A 22,822-nucleotide genomic window follows, 5' to 3' on the forward strand; every position below is an offset into this window, starting at 1 on the left:
CTGAAGATGGTTCGGTCGCACTGGATGCCAAATATTCCAATGGAGGCATTCAATGCAGTATCGAGATAGTCCTCTACTTACAACTGGTGTTGGGTTGTTAAATGAGTCATGCCCAATTTACAATCTTTTGTTATGGTTTGGGATGCTGCAATGGTTATAAGTGTGAAAAATGGTCGCAAGTCATTTTTTTCAACCGTTGAGGATTGCCTGTATCTGCCAACTTTCCCCCATATATTCAAATGTCTGGCTGCTTAATAGCTCAATCCATTAATTGGCCCATCTGGAAAATCCATTTATTATTTCCCTGCTGATTGATTGCTTGGAAACATCTCTTCAATCTGCAGGACTTTCCCAGGGCATTTATATATATATATATAAACTGGTATATCTGATAAAAACGCCAAACTTCATATCCAATTGTCTTGTGATGAGCAAGAAATCCATAAGTATGGATTTGAACGGGCAAAGCTTTGGGCCATAAACTGTTATTAGCCAATGATTATATTTTCCCCTCACCTATCAATCACAAAAGCTATGAGTGTGTTTGGGTGGGTTTGTAATCAATAACCCTACTCTTTTCAAATTAAATCCTGTCGCATTTAACAACTGTCCTTTAAATTAGAAAAATTCATAGAGGAGAAAAGCCAACCCTTGTTTTCTCATAGTCCGTTTGCAGATTTTGAGCTATTTTTTAATTCAATTTAGCAGTATATCATATTTATTGTATTTTTAAATGTATAGGGTGCCCTCTCGCTATCTGAGGCAGTTGTGTATACAGGTAGATTTTGATTTGCTATCACGATCCCCAAATTTGCAGAATTGAGCCCCAAAATGTTCACATGGGGCCACCACAAAGAAGAGGGGGTCAACTTATTCTCCAAAGCACCAGAGGGCAGGACCAGAAACAACAGATGGAAACTAACCAAGGAGAGAAGCAACCTGGAATTAAGGAGAAACTTCCTAACTGTGAAGACAACCAATGGAACAGCTGGTCTCCAGAAGTTGTGGGTGCTCCATCACTGGAGGTTTTTAGGAAGAGATTGGACAACCAATTTGTCTGGAACAGTATAAGGTCTCCTGCCTGAGCAGGGGGTTGGACTAGAAGACCTCCAAGGTCCCTTCCAACTCTGTTATTCTGTTTCTTTGTTTTTGCTTTTTGCACTCAAGGGGAATTGATTTACCTCTTATAATGAGGAGGAGAAGATTGTTGGTTTGTGTTTAGGGCCCTGGGTTTCCAGGGGGCAGGAGGGTGAAATGTGGAGCTGCGTAGGCTTGTGTGTCTCTGTGTGTAAGTGAAGTGAGGCTGCAAATAAACCAGGCGAAGAGGAAGAAATTGAGAAACAAAAGGAAGAGAGAATGGACAGGAAGGTAGCCCAGAGGCAAAAATGTGCTTCCTCCACTTTCAGTATTCTACACAAAGGAATGAGACAGGATGTATAAACAATATGGTGTTGTTTAGGTAACATGCACCAGGTGCAGGGACCCATCATCCCCGCATCCCCATGTTCCACAGCCTTGCACATGTTGCAGAACTGCCATGGCGAGGTTTGGAATGAGGTTTGGGTTGCAGAATTCTTTCTTCTTTTCCTTCTTTATCTCCTCTTCCTTCTCCTCTTCCTTTTTTTATCTTCTCCTTCTCCTCCTTTCCTGCACATTATCTGTCTCCTCCTCCTCCTCTTCCTTTTTTCTTTTCTTCTCCTTTTTCTCCTTTATCTTCTCTTCCTCTTTCTCCTTATTCTTTTTCCTTCTCCTTCTTCCTCTTTCTTCCTTTCTCCTCCCTTTTCCCCCTTCCTTCCTTCCTTCCTTCCTTCCTTCCCCTTCTGGAACATAGCATGGAAAAAGTAAGTTCCCTTTCTCTCCTCCAGTGAAGGCAGTCCAAGTTTCTAGATCTCATGACTTTGAAAAAAATATTCTGAAAAATGCATTGGAGGAGCTGAGAATGAACACTTCATATGTCCTGGTCACGTTGACCTGCAGGAGGCTGGAAGTTTTTAAGAAGAGACTGGACAGCCATCTGTCCAAAATGGTGTAGGGTTTCCTGCCTGAGCAGGGGGTTGGACTCGATGACCTCCAAGGTCCCTTCCAACTTTTATTATTATTATTATTATTATTATTATTATTATTATTATTATTATTATTATTATTATTATTATTATTATTATTTATGCCACTTATTAAACGTGGCAATTTAAAAAATAAAGCAAAGTTTAAAAAAAAGCAAAGTTTATCTTATTTGAATAATTTATGCTGTTTGCAAAGTGCTCCCTGTTTTGTCAGAATAGATGCTGTTGCAGAATTTTAAAAAGTACAGTAGCCCGTATGGTCTCGGGCAGAAATCCTGATATAATTTTCTCCCGGCAATGAAAATACTTGTCTTTGCGCTGTGGATCACTATTTATGCTCGAGATTCTGTTTAAGAATGTGAGCAACAAAGAAGGCTTCTGTGCTAAATCCTCTCTGGAAGAAAATATGAGCGGCTTTGTGAAAATTAAACCAAAACACAGCTTTTTTTGTTTTTGCTTTTCAATCGATTCCAACTGGATGGATGCATATTTGAGTAGGACGCTCGCATGAGTTGGTGCTTTTAAAGTGGTGGGTTGATTTTCCCCTGCTTACTCTTCTGCAGAGAAGCTGAAAAAGAGGAATCCTAACAATAATCGGTGCTAGGCAATCTCTGGCTTCAGTTTGAAGGTTTGACTCATCTCCGTAAACTGGTTCAGACTGCCAGCAGTCGAATGGAGAGCCTATAAACCGAATTATTTGAGAGACGGCCGCTGATATTAAGGGCAATATTAGTTTTCCTTAAACTTTTCTCAGCTGCACAGATATAGAGAGGCCGTCCTCGGATTGTGGCCACAGTTTCCATTGCTAAGAAAGGCAATTGTCCAGGGAGTTCTGCCCGATTTTATGACCTTTTTTGCCATGGATGTTAAGCGAATCCCTTCAGTTGTTAAGGGAATCGTGCAGTCGTTAAGCAAATCCTTTACGAAAGCCAGCTAGGAAGGTCGCACATGGTGATCATGTGACCTCGCAGCCCATTGTAAAGACATACCAGTTGTGATCACATGACCATGGGGATGCTGCAAGCGTCGTAAGTGCGAGGATCGGTCATAAGTCTCTTTTTTCAGTCCTTTTGGCCCCTAAACAAATGATTGTAAATCAATGAGCACAAGGGGCGGTTGCAGCATCCCCCTGGTCACGTGATCAAAATTCAGATGCTTGGAAACTGGCATGTACTTGTGCCTGTTGTGTCCCCAAGTCACCGTTCTGACCCGGCTCCCCAAACACAACATGAATCGGTTGCTGGGTTCTCTGGCAGCCGACAGGCCACAACAGTCGTGTGGTCCCCATTAGCGATCTTCTCTGAACAACTGTGTGACTCATTTAACTGCAGTGATTCATTTAACCACCTTGGCAAAAAAATGGGGCAAAACTCACTTAGCAACCGTCCCGCTTTAGCGGCAGAAATTTGGGGCTCTGCTGTCATCGTAAATTGTGCCTAATTTGGGGAGAAAGGTCAGGGTCAGCCAACTTCAGTGCTCCCTGACTCCGAAAGTGGGGGTTCCCTTCTGTGAGGGACAAGGGGGCGTGGCTGGGGAGAGATTTTGGGGAGGAGCTTGTCTGCAAGCTCCGCCCCATTGTAGAATCCCAGGGGGAAGGGGCTCTGCAGTCAGGTCAGAGGTACCGTCCTCAGCTGGTCGTAAGTCGGGGACTGCCTGCTTCCCTTTGAAAGATCTAAGCTTTGCGCAAATAAAGAGGAATTCAGGAGTGCAGGTGGACAATAAGGAGACGAGGAACTGCGTCATTTAAAAACTGGGTCCTCTTTCTGCAAAACCTTGAAGCCGTCTGAGATAAGATTCTCCCTCTTCTGCCTTGTGGTTTCTTTCTCTGTGCAGCGCATCCTCAGTATTTCCTGTGCATGTCAGATCTACTTTTCTTTCCCCCCACTTTATCTTCTTAATTTACAGTTAAGTGATAGACAGAAAATATCAGCAGGGAGAGAGAGAAAAAAAAGCCACTTTGCAGGGTGGAAAAAACCACTTTTGAGAACAATCAACCAGTGGAACAGCCTTCAGAAGTTGTGAGCGCTCCATCACTGGAGGCTTTGAAGAAGAGACTGGACAGCCACTTTGCAGAAATGGTATGGGGTCTCTCCCCCACTCCCCTTTTGGGCACCGGGGACCGGTTACGTGGAGGGCGGTTTTTCCACGGATTGGGTGTGTGTGGTTTTGCACGGTGCCTGAATTGCATGAGTGTGTGGATGGGGTTTTCACTTGCTTCCGCGGTCCGTGCCGGTCTCTGTCCTGGGGGTTGGGGGACCCCTGTATTACATTCACGGAGACTTGGATAATATAGGATTGAATGCAGGTGAGTATTCAGCATGACTCATGATTCAGACTTGATTTATTGGGGGTTTTTTTTCCTGTAACATGCTGGAAAGACACCATCAGGCCACTGTGGGTCAGCCTTCTGGGTCTGACCTTCGTTTGACAGATCTGAGACACGGATCAAAAAGAATATTTGTTGGTCAGGATTAAACTGTGGGGTCCTTGGTGCTCTCTGAGCTTGATGGTTTTCTTGTGGACGTTTCATGACCCAACTAGGTAACATCATCAGGGGTAGAAGGGAGTGCAGTTTGAGGAGGAGGAGGAGGAGGAGGAGGAGAGCAGTGGGGTCCTTGGTGTTCTCTAAGTGTGGTGGTTTCCTTGCAGACATTTCACGACCCAACTAGGTAACAACATCAGTGCTGAAAGGTAGTTGAGTTTGGGAAGAGGAACAACAGCAACAGCCTCTTTTTGGTCTTCTCCAGAGTGAGATGTTGGCCAGTCTGAAAATGTTCTGCTAGGCTGAGCTCTGCCCAGAAGATCTAACTGAGAAATATTCTTCCTTGATAGAGATTCGTGTCCTTACAGCTATGGAGTAAGCATACAATGACCTAACTCTTTCAGGAGGGAGGACTGCAAACGAAATGAATTTAATGGATGTGAAGTTCCAGTAAATTATTCATTTGCTTGCCTAAACAACGGCCTTTTTCTGCTTTGGGTGCCTCAGCGTTCTTTGCAAATATTTTTCCTTTTTTTTCCCTTCACCCACTTCTGTGCATTCATGGACTTTTAAAGGGGAAGTTTGTTAACTCGAATACTGCCTAGACATTTGATTTTCTTTAAAGAAGAAAAGTGCGCGAGTGTGCTTAGAGTTAGCGGTTTTGTTGGATGGAAACAGCAGAAGGTATTTTAAATATGTGAGTAATTTGACAGAATCCTTTTGGTTTAATGAGATCATTTCTATTATCACTGCTTATTCTTCCGTACTGTATTCTTTTTAATCAGATCATGTTGGGATTAGGTATTCATATTCTTTGACTAACCACCACAATTGTGACCCGAATTTCCACTGCTAAACAAGGGGGGTTGTTAAGTGACTCACACCTGATTTTTTTTACAACCATTTTTGCCACTGTTATTATGCAAATCACCTCAATTCTTGCCCTGTCAACATCGTTGGTGCTCATAGTATTCCTTGATTAGGCTGTTGTTTATTGTTAGCTTGGAGTTGTTAATATATAAACAGAAAACAAACTCCACTCTCTTCGAGCACTGATGATGTTACCTAGTTGGGTCATGAAACGTCTGCAAGAAAACCAGCAATCTTAGAGGGCACCAAGGACCCCACATATGACTTATTTTCAAACCCCCTCTTTCTCCATATTGTCCTTTTTCTAAACCTGGCTGACTTTCTGTGAAGCCTGGTGGGAAAATGCCTTAAAAATGGCTTTTTCATTCAAAGTATCATGTAATGAGGCTCCGGATTTATTCAGCTGGTAGAAACAAAATTAGAATAACGCACCTTACATTTCAGCCAATTCCAATGGCAGATGTGTTTTTTTTAGTCTGCAGAAAGTTTATGATGGTACTTATTTCCACTCCTGATGTGCGATGTTTCTAGAACACCAGATGACGTTTTGAGTAACTGGCCAATCTTTGACTGAGTGGAAAAAAATGTGGCTGAATCATAAAACGCCAGTTGTTGTGTTCTAGCAAATTGGGATGCACAAGCAAACACTTCCGGGGGTGAAGAGAGGAAATTGTGTGGTTGAGAAGAGAGAGATTACAAAAATTGCTTCTGGAGGCTCAAGAAATGCGTGTTATTCCATCCAGTACGAAGGATTTAAATGCCAAACAGGCAGTCCTCGACTTATGAATTTCTGTCACTAAGCAAAGAGGATGTCAAGAGAGGCACGCTTGATTTTTCAACCAGATTGACTGATAGGCTGATTTAAAGTGTTCAATTAAAAAACATCAATGCAATTAGGCCAGAAATGGACAAGCAACTCATATTTAAGGGAGATGAGGATTTAAAATCCCCTTGAAAGTTTCTTATGACTCTCTCCGAATCTGGCGCTGGGGATGGCATTGGCATCCTTTTTCCCTTTTCTTGGCATTGCCAATTTCACCCATTCTGCTTGGAAACAGCAGCGCATTTCTTAGGCTGAGCCATGCCAACTGCGGTGAGATCATCCCGGATTTTAAAACCGCAGGACTGCATGTGAAAACTTGCTTTAGGGGGGGGATCATTATCACTTTCTTCATTTGACACCCCCCCCCAGTCTCTAGAGAAAAAACTTTCCTCTCTCTTTTGATCTTCAGTGAAGCCTTGGGTAGATTCTGCCTCTGATCTTAGACATCTTTTGATGTGAGACACTGATATCAAAAACGGTCGTAAAATGAGGTGTGACTCATTTAACAACTACCTTGCATTGCAACGGAAATTGTGGGCGTAGTTGACTATCTGTGTTCTCCCTTTTTGAGACACCAGATAGATTCCACTACATTTTTTGTGATCTTCCAGACGGATGATCGGGTGTGTTATTCAGTGTCACAAGGGCCCTTCTGATCTGGATTGCCTTTGCGTGTTCTATCTCCCTGATTGTGTGCTTGTGAACCCCTTAAGGCAGGGATCCGTCTTCGGTTTCTTTGGGCAATAATAAGGTCCACCTTATTTCCAGCTTCTTCCCTCCGTGCAGGAGACCAAAACGTGCACATAGCCGCCATCTCTTCAATTGCAGATTCACCAAAAAAAAAAAAAGTGTGAGTGTGTTAACTAAATGATGTGATGCTGTAGCCCATTTAAGGGGCTGTTTGAGCCACTCAGTTTAAAAATAGAATATTCCTCTGTCAAACCTCAGCCTGCGGACTGTAAAACTCTTCTCATCGATAGGGACAATCTTAATTATTTTGTGCCCTGGATGTATCTATACATTCACTGTGGGGGAAATGTTTCCTTTGCATTTAGAGGAATCGAGTACCGCAACTCGTTTGTGTTATTTGTCGGTGGACTTTTGCTTCAGCTTCTTGTGGCAGGAGTTAATTTCAGATCAGCTCTTTTGTATTTTCTGTATGAGGCTGAGTTCCAGGAGAAAACAAGGAAGTGGATTTTATTCCCCCTGCTCAAAAACCGTGGGAACAATCAGTCACTCAATATACAGGCAGTCCTCAACTTAACCACAGTTCATTTAGTGACCATCCAAAGTTACAACGGCACTGAAAAAAGTGACATGTGCGTTTTTCATGCGACCGTCATCGCAGCATTCCCAAGGTCACAGGATCAAAACTCGGATTCTTGGCCTCTGGTGTGTATTTATGACAGTTTCCGTGTCCCGGGGTCACGTGATCCCCTTTTGCAAAGTCAGTGGGGAAGCGAGATTCACTTAGCAACCTAACAACTGCAGTGATTCACTTAACAACGGTGGGAAGAAAGATCATATAACAGGACAAAACTAATCGACAGCTGTCTTGCGTAGCAGTGGAAATCTGAGGCTCGGTTGTTGTCATAAGTCGAGGAGTGTCTGTCCGTGCGATCTGCCTCCAACATGGGCACCCTTGTTCCGCCAGAGCCCCAAACAACGGCCCCAATGCCGGTGGGCTTGCAGCTTGCAGAGTGCCCCAAAGATGCCCAGAAGGATGCAGCATCCTTTCGGTTCCGACGGGAAGGTGGTGGAAACGGGCCCCTGGCCCGGAGTCTCTTCTGCCTTCTTCCCTTAATGTTGCCACCCCCTGTGGCTCGGGGCAGAGGGCAGACTGGCATGGCTCTTTCCACCAAGCTGGGCTGGAGAAAAGTCTGATTGGCGGAGCAGGCTGGGGCTTCCTCGAATCAAACCACGGTTAGAAATGGAGCAGCCAGGCCAGCGATGTTCCATTGGTGGAGAAGACCCCCCCCCTTTCTAGGAATGCTGACTCTGTTGCTATAGCAGCAGCCGAAAACTGCCGCTTTGGTGTTTAACTCACTTCCTTGCAATTTGCTGGAAGGATCTAACCAGACGCAGAACAGCTGCTGGGTGGATTGTGACTTAAATCCAAACCTTTGGGGGCATCGCTTATTCTACCCTCTTCCAATCATCATTCAGTGGAGGGATGTCCTGGTTTGTCGAGCTCCCACATGGCATGAAGCCAGCATCCTGGCTTTTGCTTCAGTGCTGTTTGAGATTTCGGGGTTGGAGGCTCTGTCGGTTGCATGGGCGCAGCTGTTTGTGGCATGTTCCAGAAACCAGGGTTGTATTAATGGCAAGTATGGCTAGGGGGTGGGAGAAGCATATGGTGGCATGGTGTTTTGGAGTTTGTGGAGTGGGGGGGGGGTTGGAAAGGACAAGAGGGAGGTGTGAAACCTCACAGAATCGTTCCATTCGATTCAGATTCGAGCTGTAGGGAAAAAAAATGGCAAACACTGCTGTCCAGTAATGGCCATTTTGCAATTTGACTTCTGCAACTGGTGCTTGAACTGGTCTGGGGCTAAGAGAACCTTAAAAACATAGGGATCCCAAGGATCATCTATCCCAACCATGTGCAGAGAAACAAATTAAGCTATCCACGAAAGGCAGCCCCCCAATCTCTGTCCCACAATCTGCAAAGATGGAGAGGGAGGGGAGGAGAAATAGAAACACGAGGGAAGGAAGGAAGGGAAAGGAAAAAGATAAAAGTAAGAGAAATAGAAAGATGAGAGAAGGGAAGAAGAGAATGAAGATAGAAAGCTGATGGGAGGGGGAAGAAGGAAGGAAAAAGAAAGAATGAGCAAAGGAAGGAAAGCATAAGAAGACGTAAATGGAGGAAGGAGAAATAGAAAAATGAGAGAGGGAGGGAATAAGAAAAAGTTAAGAGATGAAAGAAAAAAGATATAGAAAGATGAGGGAGGGAGGGAAGGAAGGAAGGAAGGAAATAGAAGCATGAGAGAAAGAAGGAAGGCACAAAAATAAACACAGCTTTGATGCTGTGGCTTATGGTGAAGATTCTGACTTTTCTCCAGGCAGTTCCCATGCTCCCTACTGCAGAATGATGCAGGTGAGTGACAAGGAGGAAAACGGTGTAAAAAACATCCCTGGATATTTCTTTCTAGTAAGAACTTCTTCCTCCAAACTACAGGCTTGAGAGAGAAGAGCCCACTTTTAACAGAGACTTTTCTTTTAAGGCTTGAAGTTGCTAAATTCAAAAAGGCTTCAGGAGGAACGTTTTGGTAGCTAATGCAAGATTCACGAGGTGGGTTTTGTGTCTGGCTGATTAGCACTTCGCTCATCGCCAGTCCGTGACTTGACAAAATGCAGAATATCAGAAAACTTGCCAAAGCCAATTTTCTTGCCGTTCTCTGGCTCATCATCTAATTTTGGACTTTTGATCCTGATAGCTGAAAGTTGAACGGTCCGTTTAGGACCGGGTAGGTTAACGTGGCTTCCAAAATTCTTTTCTTCAAGTCTTCTGTTGGAAGATGAAAGACGAAGGAACCCTATATTGGTGCATCTATACTTATCCAAGAAAGAGTTTGAAGGGTTCTGGGAAAATCTGGAGAGAGACAGTTTGGTCTAGTGGTGAAAGCAGCAATAGACACCAGGAGAGGGTGAGTTCTAGTCCCACTTTAGGCATAAAAGCCAGATGGATAACTTTGGGCCAATTGCCAGGAGACAGTGGTCTATGCATGCGTGCAATTCCTTATTTTTTTTTAATTTAAAGAATCTTTTTTTAAAAAAAAAACCTCTGTAGTGGACTGTCCTGTGGGAAATTCTACTTCTTTTCCCCCCTTCATTTTCGGTTTTCCTTACTTAAATTGAAACTTGTAACCAAAAGGAACAAACAGTCAAATTAACTTTAAAGTTGTAGCTGTTCTCAGCTCCTTTGCAAAAAAAGTTTCTTTTTAAAATCTTAAAGCCTGTTCACGGGTTTGTTTATTTGTAAACAGAGAGGAACTAGCAGAGATTGTTCCCTTTATTTCTTCTTTCAGCCACATTGCTGGTTTTACATCTTGTTTTCTTTGAAATTGATTTGTTTTGCTTGAAGTTAGTTTTGTGTTGTAAGTAAATATGCTGGTTTTTGTCTTCAGTAGAAGCGCAGAATTTTTTTTTAAAAAAAATGCATTTGGTATACACCGAATGAAAAACAATAACCAAACTGAGTTCAAAATGCTTCTGATTCCATTTAAAAAAAAAGAAAAGAAAAGAATCAAGGCTGCCTTATTTAGGAATTAAAGTTAACTTTAATTACACTTCACTTGATCGGTGCAATTAGCTTCCACCAACCAAATGAATTTAATTAAAAAAAAAATCTCTTGTGTTCTTCAAAGTAGAGAGGGTTTGTTTTTTTTGGTTTTTTTTTAGCAAATCCAATCTAAAATTTAGGCCAAGCAAGTGAAGATCACCCATAAAATCCCCTTCTTGCATCTTTCTTAGCAATGACTGGAAGTATAATAATAATTATTGTAATAATAAATACAAATCGTAATAGGATGACTGTGGCAAAAGAAATCAAAGGAGCCTTGGGTCACCCAGCTGATTTTCAGGCCTAGAACTCTCCGTCTCCTGATGATAAGCTCAAAGTTACCAAGCTGGCTTTCGTGCCTAAGGCGGCGCTACAATTCACCACCTCCTGATTCATTGTCCCAAAGTCACCCAGTCAGCTTCCATGCCTACAACTCATCGTCTCACTGTGACTGGTCCCAAATCATCCAGCTAGTTTTCATGCCTAAAGCAAAACTAGAACTCACAGTCTCCTGATGATAGCCCCAAAGCCATCAAGCCAGCTTTCGTGCTTAAGGCGGGACTAGAACTCCCAGCCTCCTGGTTTCTAGCCCGGTGCCTGTTCCACTAGAATCAGTATGTAAGTACTGAACATTCATAGCTTTCTGCTTAACAGACGTAAACATATAATAATTGGATTGGAAAGGATCTTGAAGATTTTCTACTTCAACCCCCTGTTCAAGCAGGAGACCCTGTGTGCCATTTCGGACAAATGGCTGTCCAGTCTCTTCTTGCAAAACTCCAGTGATGGAGCAGCCACAACTTCTGGAGGCAAGGAGTTCCACTGGTTAATTGTTCTCACTCTCAAGAAATTTCTCCTTAGTTCTAGGTTGCTTCTCTCCTTGGTTAGGAGAGTTTCTCCTTCCAAATCCTGTGTTTGCTGCAGTCATCATTAAGATGGACTTTATAAGAGGACTATATATTTTTTTTTAAAAAAACGTTTCTTTGAAAGGATGAACAGTGCAATTAACCTTCCTCCAAGCTTGATCTGACCGGCCAATTAAACATTTCTCATTTTTCTTCTGCAGGATCAGTTTGACACCCTCGAAAAACACACCCAGTGGGGTATCGACATTTTGGAAAAATATATCAAATTCGTCAAAGACAGAACGGAGATTGAGATCAACTACGCAAAGCAGCTTAGGTGAGTTCAAGATACCGTTGGGAAGCGTGTGATGCTTGTGCATTTCATCCAGTTGTAAATCTACAACTCCCACGCTGGATGATAGTACGGTATATTTGTGCAGCAGGTTAAATGTGCGTTTTTCAAATTTATTCCCTGCATTTAACTACGGAGGGAACTTCCCCCTTTCAGGTCTGAATCACAGAGAAACATATTTGATTTTGGTTTAACTGGCTGCATATTCCCAAGTACAGATAGCCCTCAACGACTTAGTTAGTGACTGTTCTAAGAGAAAGAGAGAGAGAAAATCTTTCTTCATTAGCTTTGTAATTGTTTTATTGATTTAGTGAGTGTTTTATCCCCAACCTGACCCGTTCCATTTGCAGCATAGTTTATGGCTGATACAGAAATAGGCTTGAAGTCTTTACTTGTAAAATGTTTCATCATTAAGAGATGCTGATTGTCTCATTGGAGAAGCCACTTCGCCCAAGTTCCAAATTTAGCAAGCTGCACCCTCGGATAGAAATTCATTTCTCTTTATTTTGGGAACAAAATGAAGCTTCCCTTGAAAAAGCACAAGGGGGGGTTTCCGAGAGGCTAGGTGGAGAAATTAACCTTGGTTTTCAGTCGCTTGCAGCCACAGATTCAAGGTTTTCAGGCAGTCCTCCACTTACGACTGTGCTTCAGCCCAGAATGACGGCTGTAAGCCGTGCCTGGAGGTGAGCGGTCATCACATGACCGACCTGATTTTAATGAAATTTTTGCAGTGGTCGTTAAATACACTGCGAAGATTGTTAAGCGAATCTGCGGTCGTTAAGCAAACCTATTTTCCGTTTAAAGAAAAAGAAAATAAAAGGAGCTTGCTATTAATTGGCAATCATTTTTTTTTCACCTTCTCTCTCTCTTTCTGGTTTTATTTTAGGAACCTCGCAAAGAAATACCAGCCCAAAAAGAATTCCAAAGAAGAGGACGAATACACGTAGGTTTCCACCTTCAATCCCAAAGTATAAATTGGAAAATTGATGAAATTACCCAGCGGTAACTTGCTGAAATGCCACAAAGTCGTTGGCTAATATTCTCTCCATAATCCATAATCCAGTCCTTGAATTACGACTGTTTCTTCAGCGGCAGGGGCTGAAGGAAGGTCCTCAGAGCTTGATAAAACGTTCTGATTACTGAGTTTGGTAATGAAGGAAAATATTTGGGTTTAACACATGCCTGCTTTTAACAGGCAGCAAGGGGTTGGACTAGAAGACCTCTGAGGTCCTTTCCAGCCTTACAATTCTATGTTCTAAATGCTATCTAGGAATGATGGGACGAGTCCAACATTATCGAAAAGTAATATGATTTTTTTTAAAAATGTTTGAATTTCAGTTTTTTTCTTGCCCCTTTTAGGTATTCATCATGCCGAGCCTTCCTAGCGACTCTGAACGAAATGAACGATTATGCCGGTCAACATGAAGTTATTTCGGAGAACATGACCTCCCAGATCACCACGGAGTTAGCCCGTTATGTACAGGAGCTCAAGCAAGAAAGGAAATCGGTAACAAAGTTTTAAACTTCCTGATTTCTTTGCCATGGATTGAATGAACTGAATACAGCAGAAACTCTATGCAGCTAATGAAAACTTTAAATAAGACTTTATTAAATTTAAACGCTGCCAACTTAACCATCACTCTTCAATATCATAAGAATGTTTTGCCCAGTGAAAAGAGAAGTTGAACCAGGAAGGGAAAAAGGGAAGGGAGGGAGGGAGGGAGGAAAGAAGAAAAGAAGGAAAGAAAAGCAGAAAGGAGGTGGGAGGGAAGGAGGAAGGAAGGAAAGGAAGGAGGGAGGGAGGAAGGAAGGAGGGAGGGAGGGAGGAGGGAGGGAGGAGGAGGCAGAAAAGGAGGGAAGAAGGAAGGAAGGATAAAAGAGGCAGAAAGAAGGTGAAAAGGAAGGAAGGAAGGAAGGAAGGAAGGAAGGAAGGAAGGAAGGAAGGAAGGAAGGAAAGACTTTATGGACTAGTAACATGTCATACAAGCATGCAGCTCTCTTCCTCATAGCTTTACAGTAGTTTTTTTTCTTGACAAGACTATCTAAACTTCTCTTGAGCCAGCAAAGGAAGAAAAGCAGGTGGTTCCTCTTGGGACTTTTAATTCCCAGTCGGGGATGTTTCTGCTGTAGTTTCCTTGACACAAAATTTAAATAATGCATTGGTTGTCGCCCGCCGAGGGCTCACCGTCAGGACTCAGATTGTCGGTGTGATCTTCTCGGAAGGGCGCAGAGAAACAAACGAATGTTTTCAAGGTTGGCAAAGTGTGAAGGCTGGCTTGCAAACCTGCAATTAACTTTGGCTAGAAAAGGGAATGCTGAGGTCTTGGATGCAATCTGAATTTGCATGTTGCATGGCAGGAGAAAAAGCCAAAGAGACAGATCATTAAAACCCAACCTTGGTTTTTTTTGGGGGGGGGGGGAGCGGTTTCTGCTTTGCCAGGACAAAAATCTCATGTCTTATTTTAATTTTATTTTTTTTAGTTTTTGAGGCCTCCAGAAATGCAGCCATCTGAGTTTGCATAGCCACGTGGGTGGGTGGGCAGTTCTCAAACTGCCCCAGGGCTGGGTCATTTTTTTCTCAGCCAGAAGCTAGCTGGAGATCCCTGACATTTCAGCAGCTGAGGTCAGGGTGTTGACGTAGACCGGGGTTAAGGCGCCATCCCCGATAAAGCTAGGCAGGAATAAACCGGCCTGTCTCAACGCTAACAAAAGCCATTGAAAAGAAAAGACGGGGTGGGGGTGAAGAGAGATTTTAGCATCCTCCGTGGCTGGCTCATTCCGTGCCTCACCTTCTCCCATTTCGACAGAGACTCCTCGGTTTATGACCGGTTGACTATCCAAAGTAATGACAGACTTTAAAAAAGAGATTTGTGGCCCAGATGACATCTGGTGGAATCCTGGCAAAGGCCAGTTTAGTGGACCATCCTCCATTGTCCACTTTTTGTTAAGTGGATCGTGTGACCATTAAACGGATCTAGCTTCCCCTGTTGACTTGGCTTGTCAGAATCAGGCTGGGGAGGTCACGTGACCCCAGGATGCTGCAACTGTCATAAATACACGCCAATTGCTAAGATTTTGATCACATGACTGTGATGGTTATATTGTGACGCAGCATCCATGCTCCTGAACACTAGTCAGTGAACAAAGTCACGGCGACATTGAAGCTTGTGAGTGATTTGGTCCCCAGAAGTTTGAACCGTTGAAATTCTGAACACCTGAAGTTGAGGGTCTTAAGACCCTCAACTTCAGGTGTTCAGAATTTCAACGGTTCAAACTTCTGGGGACGCGATTTGCTTATCAGTATTCAAGAGGACTATCTGTAAGGTAAAAAGTCCTGCTGGTGCAGAAAATCAATAGCTCAGAATAAGTTACTGCTGAGGCCTCCTTTCATAATATAGTCTGTGATTGGATTCTTTTTTACTTCTGTTGTGAACGTGGATGGTGTCAGTTGCATCTCTATGTTGAGTTGCATCTCTCCTCTGTGTAATACACACCATTTGACTGGTGGCTCTTTGCGCTTCAAGCAAACAAGCAAAGTTGTTGTCACATCGCCAGCATCTCCTGATGCAGTGTGAGGAGCAGCTGATGGTTTGGAGAAGGACCATCTCCTCAGATGGCCCAGAGTCTTTCTCCCCACCCTTCAGAAGACAACTTCACCCTTCACCAAGGGGTGTTGCTTCTCTGGCTGGGTGCCCAGAAGATCCATTAAGGGTTGTTCTCCCGTCTGGATGGCTTCAAAGACCATTCTGGTGCGCCTCACTCTGCGGCGTGAAGGACGCTGATCTCGGAATAGGACGGCCAACGATGCGGTTGGCTGAAGAGAGATATTAACGGACAGGAGAGGCCTTTCGTTCGCGCGATGTAGCCAGAGATGAAGGATGCTGGGGTCAGATTCAACGGGACAGGTCTAGGGTCAGCCCTTCATGGTAGGGCAGGGGTCTGAGATTACTTCTTTACTGTGTAGGAAATAATTGCCACCATTCCAAGGACGAGGAGATCAAGGTGAAGCTATTCTGAGGGGGAAAGAGAGAGTAATAAATACATTTTCAATTCCCCAAAGTTTTTTTTTATCAGAGTTGTTTCTTTATTCTTACATTTTCAGAGCTCAGTGATGCAACCTGGAAAATGAGGTTTACAGATCCCGTTAAATGGAAATATATTTTCTTGCCTGGACAGATAATCCAGATGTGGAACTATTAAACCTGTTTTTCTTTCGTAGACTTTCGTCTCCCTCCTATTGTCTGGAATATGACATGTCCAGGAAATTAAGCCAACTAAAAAAAGACAAAACACAAATTTTCCCTCACCCTGGCACAAAATAGAAAAAAACTGTAACTGGAGACAAAATATTGCTAAAATACATGGCTACCTGTAGAGAAATACAGGTGGTCCTCGAATTACGAGTAGAACCGAGCCCAGAATTACAGTCGTAAGTTGTGATGGTTGTTAAGCAGGTCACGTAACCATGCCCAATTTTATAAGATTTTTTGCAACATTGCCTTTGCTTGTCAGAAGCTTCCTAAGAAGGTTGATAATAATAATATTATATATTATATATATATTATATATATTATTATATATTATTATTATTATTATTATTATTATTATTATTATTATTATTTCAGTGCCATTGTGACTTTGAATGGTCACTGAACAGATTATTCATAAGTCAAGGACTGCCTGCAATCATAAAAACGGCAATAAATTTGTCTCTGCATTTTTATGTTTATTTTAAATAAGACTTTGTGAATTCTTCCTTTCAGCATTTCCACGACGGGCGGAAAGCGCAGCAACACATCGAAACCTGTTGGAAGCAGCTGGAATCGGTGAGCGGGCCTGACTCGGTTCTGGGTTAGGTTTGACGTTTCCGTGCTGTTCGTAAAAGTACGTTGGTTTGCTCCACGCACCAAGGATTTCGGGAGTAATGGCCATCCTCATTTAGCAATCACAACTTGGACCCACAACTTTGTCATTAAGGAAAGCTAAGGTTGCTAAAGGAAACCGCGACGGTGTTTACGGTCTGACTTCAGCTTTCCTTGGCTTTACGGACCGGCGAAGGTTGTAATTATTATCTATTTTATTGATTGTTCCACTGATTAATTGCTCACACTGTCAGGAAGTTTCTCCTTAGTTCCAGGTTGCTTCTCTCCTTGGTTCGTTTCCACCCGTTGCTTCTTGTCCTGCCTTCAGGGGCTTTGGAGAATAGCTTGACTGCCTCTTCTTTGGGGCAGCCCCTCAAATATTGGAAGACTGCTATCATGTCCCCCCCTTAGTCCTCCTTTTCTCTAGACCGGCCATACCCAATTCCTGCAACCATTCTTCATATGGTTTAATGGCCCTTAATCATAGATGCAGTGCGAGACCCCAAAAACTCAGCAGCTCTCTTTTGTAAAAAAAAATTCAAAATAAATGCCCAAGCACGCAACCTTGAGAACTATCTAGCAATGTCAGGTTCCTTTCACGCGGTTTCACACATGAATTGCTAACTGTCTTCTGCCATCCCTCGTCAGAGCAAGCGACGATTTGAACGGGATTGCAAAGAAGCCGACCGAGCGCAGCAATACTTCGAGAAGATGGACGCAGACATCAACGTCACGAAAGCAGACGTCGAAAAGGTAAAAGTGTGTGTGTGTGTGTGTGTGTGTGTGTGTGTGTGTGAGAGAGAGAGAGAGAGAGAGAGAGAGACTTGTTTTGCTCAATTTTTGTTACAGAAGGGAAGGGAGGGACCTTGGAGGTCATCCAGTCCAACCCACTGCTTGAGTAGGAGACTGTATGCAGATAGTCCTCGACTTACAATCGCAATTAAGCCCCAAATTTCTGTTGCTAAGTGAGACATTTGTTAACTGCCCCATTTTATGGCTTTTCTTACCACTGTTGTTAAGTGAATCACTGTAGTCGTTAAGCGAATCGCTCTCCCCCCCCCATTGACTTTTCTTGCCGGAAGCCCACTGGGGCCGCCCCTTGTCTTGGCACCTCCTGGACATTCGACGCCACGCCATCCGTGCCTGGTGTGCAGATGCCATGTCGCTGGCCCGAGAGAACAGTGTGTGTGTTTTTGTGTAGTGTGTTAAGGCTTAAGTCCCTTTCTTTGCGTGGCTGGGGACATGTGATGCGAAGCTTACATAATTGTGGTGCAGAATAGCACATTGTTTATGTATGGGGCAGCTGCTGCTGTTGTTGCTTCTGATTCTCTCTTTCTCCCTTCCTTTCTCTCTCTTTCTCTCTCCCTCTGTTCTCTTTCTCTCTGTTCTCTTTCTCTGTTCTATTCTATTTCTCTTTTTCTCCCTCTCTCTTCTCTTTATCTGTTTTATTTTTCTCTCCTCTGTTCTATTCTATTTCTCTCTTTTTCTCCCTCTCTCTTCTCTTTATCTGTTTTATTTTTCTCTCCTCTGTCTCTTTCTATTCTATTCCTCTCTTCACTTTCTCTCTCTATTTCTCTCTTCTCTTCCTCTCTCTCTTCTCTTTCTCCCTTCTCTTTCTGTCTCCTCTTTTCTCTCTCTCTTCTTTCTCTCTGTTCTCTCTATATATTCTATTTCTCTCTTCCTTCTTTCTCTCTCTCTCGCCTCTCTCCTCTCTCTCTTCTCTTTGTCTTTTATTTTTCTCTCCTTTCTGTCTCTCTCTCTTCTATTCCTCTCTTTCTCTCTCTCTTCTCTTTCTCTCTCTCTGTACCTTAGCGCTAACTCGGTCTTCGCAGGATGACGCAACCGAGTTGTTTTCAATCTCTATCTTTTGTTACCAGCCACTTTTTCTGCTTTTCCCTTGGCTTGGCTGCCTCCTTCCTGTGGCATGAGATTTCCCGGCCTCTGGAGGCGGCTGCCTTGGTTTCAGGTTGAGTGTAGAAAGCTAAAATAAGTTGTAGAAAGCTAAAATAAGTTGTAGAAAGCTAAAATAAGTTGCGTTTCGGTGAGCTGGCCAGAACAGGACTAGTTTGCTTGGCTGGGTTCAATCGGCCAATCTTCTTTTCAGCAACCACAACTCACTGTTGCTTCCCGTTGCTAAGCAAGGCGGTTGCTTGTCGCAGTTGTTAAATGAGTCGCTGCAGTTGTTCAAAGTTAGTAACACGGTTGTTAAGTGAATCTTGCACCCCCGTTGAATCTGCTTGTCAGAAGATCGCAAAAGGTGATCATGTGATGCCGGGACGCTGCCGCCGTCATAAATACGAGCCAGTTGCCCAGCGTCCAAATTTTGATCACGTGACCCTGGGGGATGCTGCAACGGTCGTTAAGTGTGGAAAACGGTCATAAGTCACTTTTTTTCCAGCGCTGTTTAATGGCCATTAAACAAACTGCTGTAAGTGGAGGACGACCTGTAGCTCGGCTAAAGTTTGGAAGTGTCCGGAGATTTTGTGCATTTCGTTATGGCTTATTTTATAACTACAATCAATTATTCTGAACGTTTGCCTTTTCCCAACCTTGGCAGGAAGAACGGAGGCTGTTGGCCGAGTGAAAAATTGTGACGGGCCTGAAAAAGTGAGCAGGCGTGCTTTTAGCTCGGGCTTTTACCATTTTGGGGAAACTCCGGCAGGGAAGGGACGGTGCTCCCTCCCACGCTGGGTTACGGTTAGCCCAGCTGGGGCAGAAACGGGTGGGGCGTCCCAGGGATGTAGGGCCGGCTCTGCACTCCTGGCCAGAGCCTCCTCGGAGTTTTTGCTTTTGTGTGTGTGTGTGTGTGTGTGTGTGTGTGTGTGTGTGTGTGTGTGTGTGTGTGTGTGTTTTCTCCCTCGTCAGCCCAGCCCCGGGAGATGATTGGGCTGGGTGCCATCCCTGGGTTGAAAGCCTTGGATGATATTTGGTTGAGGCTGTTTAAGGAAAGGCTGCGTTTGGTTGCTTACGTTGAGCTCCCCGGTGGCAGAGCCTGAGCGGTGTGGAAAATATTTTTCCTTTCTGAGCACTGCACTCCTCCCTTTCTTTCTCCTTCTCGTCCTCCCCTTCTCCTATTTATTTATCCCCTTCTCCCCTCCCCCTGTTTATGTGTCTCCTCCTTCAGCTTCTCTTTCTCTTCCATCTTCTCCTTTTCTTGTTCTTCCCCTTCCTGTCTTTATTTATCTCCTCTTTCCTTCGCCTTCTCTTCATCCCCTTCCTTTCTTTCTTTAGCTCCAGGAAGGAAGGAAGGAAGGAAGGAAGGAAGGAAGGAAGGAAGGAAGGAAGGAAGGAAGGAAGGAAGGTTCCTTCCTTCCTTCCTTCCTTCCTTCCTTCCCACTCTTCTTGCTCCTCTTTCCACCTTGGTCAAGCTGTGGAAGTTTTATGACCTTGCCAAACTAATCTGTACTGATGCTCCTTGCATAATAGGGACTAGTATCTTGTTTTCCTTTTGCATCCTTCCAAGAGAGCACCCTTTGGGGGGAAAAAATAATAATCCGCCTTTGTCGAGCTGTGGACGTTTTGTGACCTTGTTTGCCAAACTAATCTGAAAAAGTTCTAAAAGCTGCTTGCGTTCTCTTGGTACTAGATTTCCGCTTGCGAGGTTTATGGTGCTAGATTTCAACATGCAGGGATTTTTTTTAAAAAAAGCATTCAGATACATCATTTATCCCATTCTGTCTCTGGATTTCTCAATTATACTCTGCAGAAACGGTTAATCCCTACACCACTTTGTTATTTTTTCCTCTTGTTCCTGAAACCACCCCACTTCCTAACACGAGGGTCTCTTTTTAAGTTGTGTATTTGTTTAAATACTCCCAACCAGCCATACAAGCCGCAAGGGAGCCCCTTGATCTAAAACCAGCGGCAAAACATATCCGTTGCCGTATCAGGCAATCGCATCGGGGTTTAAATAAATAAAAAGATGAATCATTTTTCTGAAGCCCAGCAAAATTCAGCCTTGCTGGGCGTGGGGAAGGATGGATAAAGTTCCATGGAAAATACAGAGAAACTTATTTTGCTCCTGGGTGGTCTGTTCACTGCCCCGCACACCTATCTACACAATCGCAAAAAAACCCCTCCCCAGCTGCATTTTGAAGCCCAACCAAAGAGATGATTATCTTGAATATCATCCCGATTATTTTTAGGAAGAGCTGGAGATGAAAGCAAGTTGCTTTTAGAAAAGGGACGTGAAAGTTTTGTATTTTTTAACAAGAGGGGGGGTTCTGCCGAATGGCAGAGGAATGCACTCTGCACGCTTGCAGGGGCACCCTCTTCACCCTTGGCGTTCCTCCCCGGGCCCTTCCCCAAAGCCGGCTGTCTTGCAGCCGCATCCAGGCTGCGAGCGGGAGCCGAGTTCCAGGGCGGTGGGGATGAAAAGGGATTTGATGCGAAGCAGATGAGAGGGAGGCCGGAGAGGCAGCCGAACCAAGTGGGCTGTGAAGCGAACGCCAGACGGTGAAGATCTTGCTAAAAGGCAGAGGTGGGCGGAGAAGCCGGGGTACAAAGGGATTGTTGATGGAAAATATTTATGCAAAGACAGCGTAAATTGCCAGCAGGAAATAATTTAACCAATTCCTGCTTCTAGAGAGATTGCCCAGTGCTTCCCTGGCCATTAAATCGTTTTTTATATCCTGCCTGTAACTGAAAGTAGTGAACATCCTAATACTCCTTTCTGCTCCTCTTTTCCCCCCTCAACAACAACCCTGTGGGGTGGGTTGGGGAGAGAGTGAGGGAGGGAGAGGGAAAGAAAGAAAGAAAGAAAGAAAGAAAGAAAGAAAGAAAGAAAGAAAGAAAGAAAGAAAGAAAGAAAGAAAGAAAGAAAGAAAGAAAGAGAGAGAGACTGTCCCAAAGACACCCTGCCAGCTTTCGCACCTAAAGCCGGACTAGAACTCACCATCACCCGGTGATTGACTCAAAGTCAACCGACCAGATTCGATGCCTAAAACAGGATTAGAACTCACCGTCTCCTGGGGATTGGCCCAAAGTCACCCAGCCGGCTTTCATGTGTAAGTTGGTGCTAGAACTCCCAGCCTCCTGGTTTCTCGTCCAGCATTTTAACCTCTCCAGCAAACTGACCCTCTTCCCTTTTTCTTAGCCAGTTTCTGCTTCTGGGGGGTCTTTGCCCATCCCGCCATTATTTCCCAGGCTGCTTTGCAACAGAAGTCATGGGGGGGGGAGTCTTGAAAAGGGGTGCAAAACTCTCAGAAGTCATTCCCCAACAGGCTGTTTTGTTGAGAGGTTGTCAACGTTTCCGTTCTTCCTCCTCCAGGCCCGCCAGCAAGCCCAGCTCCGTCACCAGATGGCCGAAGACAGCAAAGGAGAGTATTTATCCACCTTACAGAAGTTCAACCACGAGCAGCGAGAGCATTACCACACGCATATTCCCAATATTTTCCAGGTGGGGGTCCTCCTTGGCCTTGCAAACTGCCACCTCTCACGGGGGCTCCGAATTGCTTTTTGGAGCCGACAATATAGTCCTCGACTTACGACTGCAAATTTCGGCGGCTAAGCTGTCGTTCGGTGGGGTTTGTCCCCTTTGACGACTTGTCTTGCCACAGTTCGTTAAGCGAATCCTTGCAGTTGTTGAGGGAGCCACACAGCCATTAAGGGAATTGGGCTTCCCTGTTGACTTTGCTTGTCCCCTTTTGTGACCACATCACCCCCCTGGGACACTGCGACCGTCATAAATAAGAACCAGTTGCATGTCAATTTTGATCATGTGACCACGGAGATGCTGCAATGGTCGTAAGTGTGAAAAATGGACCTGAGTCCCTTTTTTCCCAGTGGTGTTGTAACTTGGAACAGTCACTCAGTGAACAGTCGTAAGTCAAGGATTACCTCTGTGAAGGCAGCCCGACCTCTCCTGATCTCCCGCTAGTTTTTGCTCCATCTGATTAAACTCTGGCAGGAACTCAGACTGGGGAGCGACACAGCGGCCTCTTGTCAGGAAGACTCCAGGGCTGTCATTGTGTTGACACCATTGTTTGTCACGCCGCCGTTGTCACTCACCGCTCTGCAGCTGGAGAGGCAGGGCACGGATGGGGCAAGCCGGTGCCAGATTCAGCCAACTGAGCTTTACAGTTTTATTGGTCCTTTGTAAAGCCAGGCTATCTAGGATAACCTGACCTTCCTCTCATTTCTCAGTAGCCCCGTTTTAGTGTCGGTGCTGACTCCTTGGTGTTTGCACTTGAAAGGTGTGGGAGTGTGTAAACCTAACTGACGAGGTTGCTACAAGGGTGGGGGGGG

General features: G+C 44.3%; 1 protein-coding gene across 1 annotated transcript in view; it reads left to right on the top strand.

Annotated features, from left to right (window-relative positions):
• Nucleotides 1-7,912: 7,912 nt before the first annotated feature.
• Nucleotides 7,913-22,822, top strand: part of LOC107291350 (formin-binding protein 1) — a gene marked incomplete at its 3' end in the record, with an annotated part of 20,338 nt that continues 5,428 nt past the window's right edge. Inside the window, exons 1-8 of the mRNA XM_015820342.1 lie at nt 7,913-7,991; nt 9,298-9,332; nt 11,584-11,699; nt 12,601-12,657; nt 13,074-13,221; nt 16,478-16,540; nt 17,225-17,329; nt 21,846-21,974. Of these exons, the coding sequence (XP_015675828.1) occupies nt 7,913-7,991; nt 9,298-9,332; nt 11,584-11,699; nt 12,601-12,657; nt 13,074-13,221; nt 16,478-16,540; nt 17,225-17,329; nt 21,846-21,974 (732 nt within the window). The remainder of the gene's footprint in view (nt 7,992-9,297; nt 9,333-11,583; nt 11,700-12,600; nt 12,658-13,073; nt 13,222-16,477; nt 16,541-17,224; nt 17,330-21,845; nt 21,975-22,822) is intronic.

Source organism: Protobothrops mucrosquamatus, unplaced genomic scaffold (genome assembly GCF_001527695.2).
Source record: "Protobothrops mucrosquamatus isolate PMUCROS unplaced genomic scaffold, P.Mucros_1.0 scaffold1122, whole genome shotgun sequence".
Taxonomy (NCBI): domain Eukaryota; kingdom Metazoa; phylum Chordata; class Lepidosauria; order Squamata; family Viperidae; genus Protobothrops; species Protobothrops mucrosquamatus.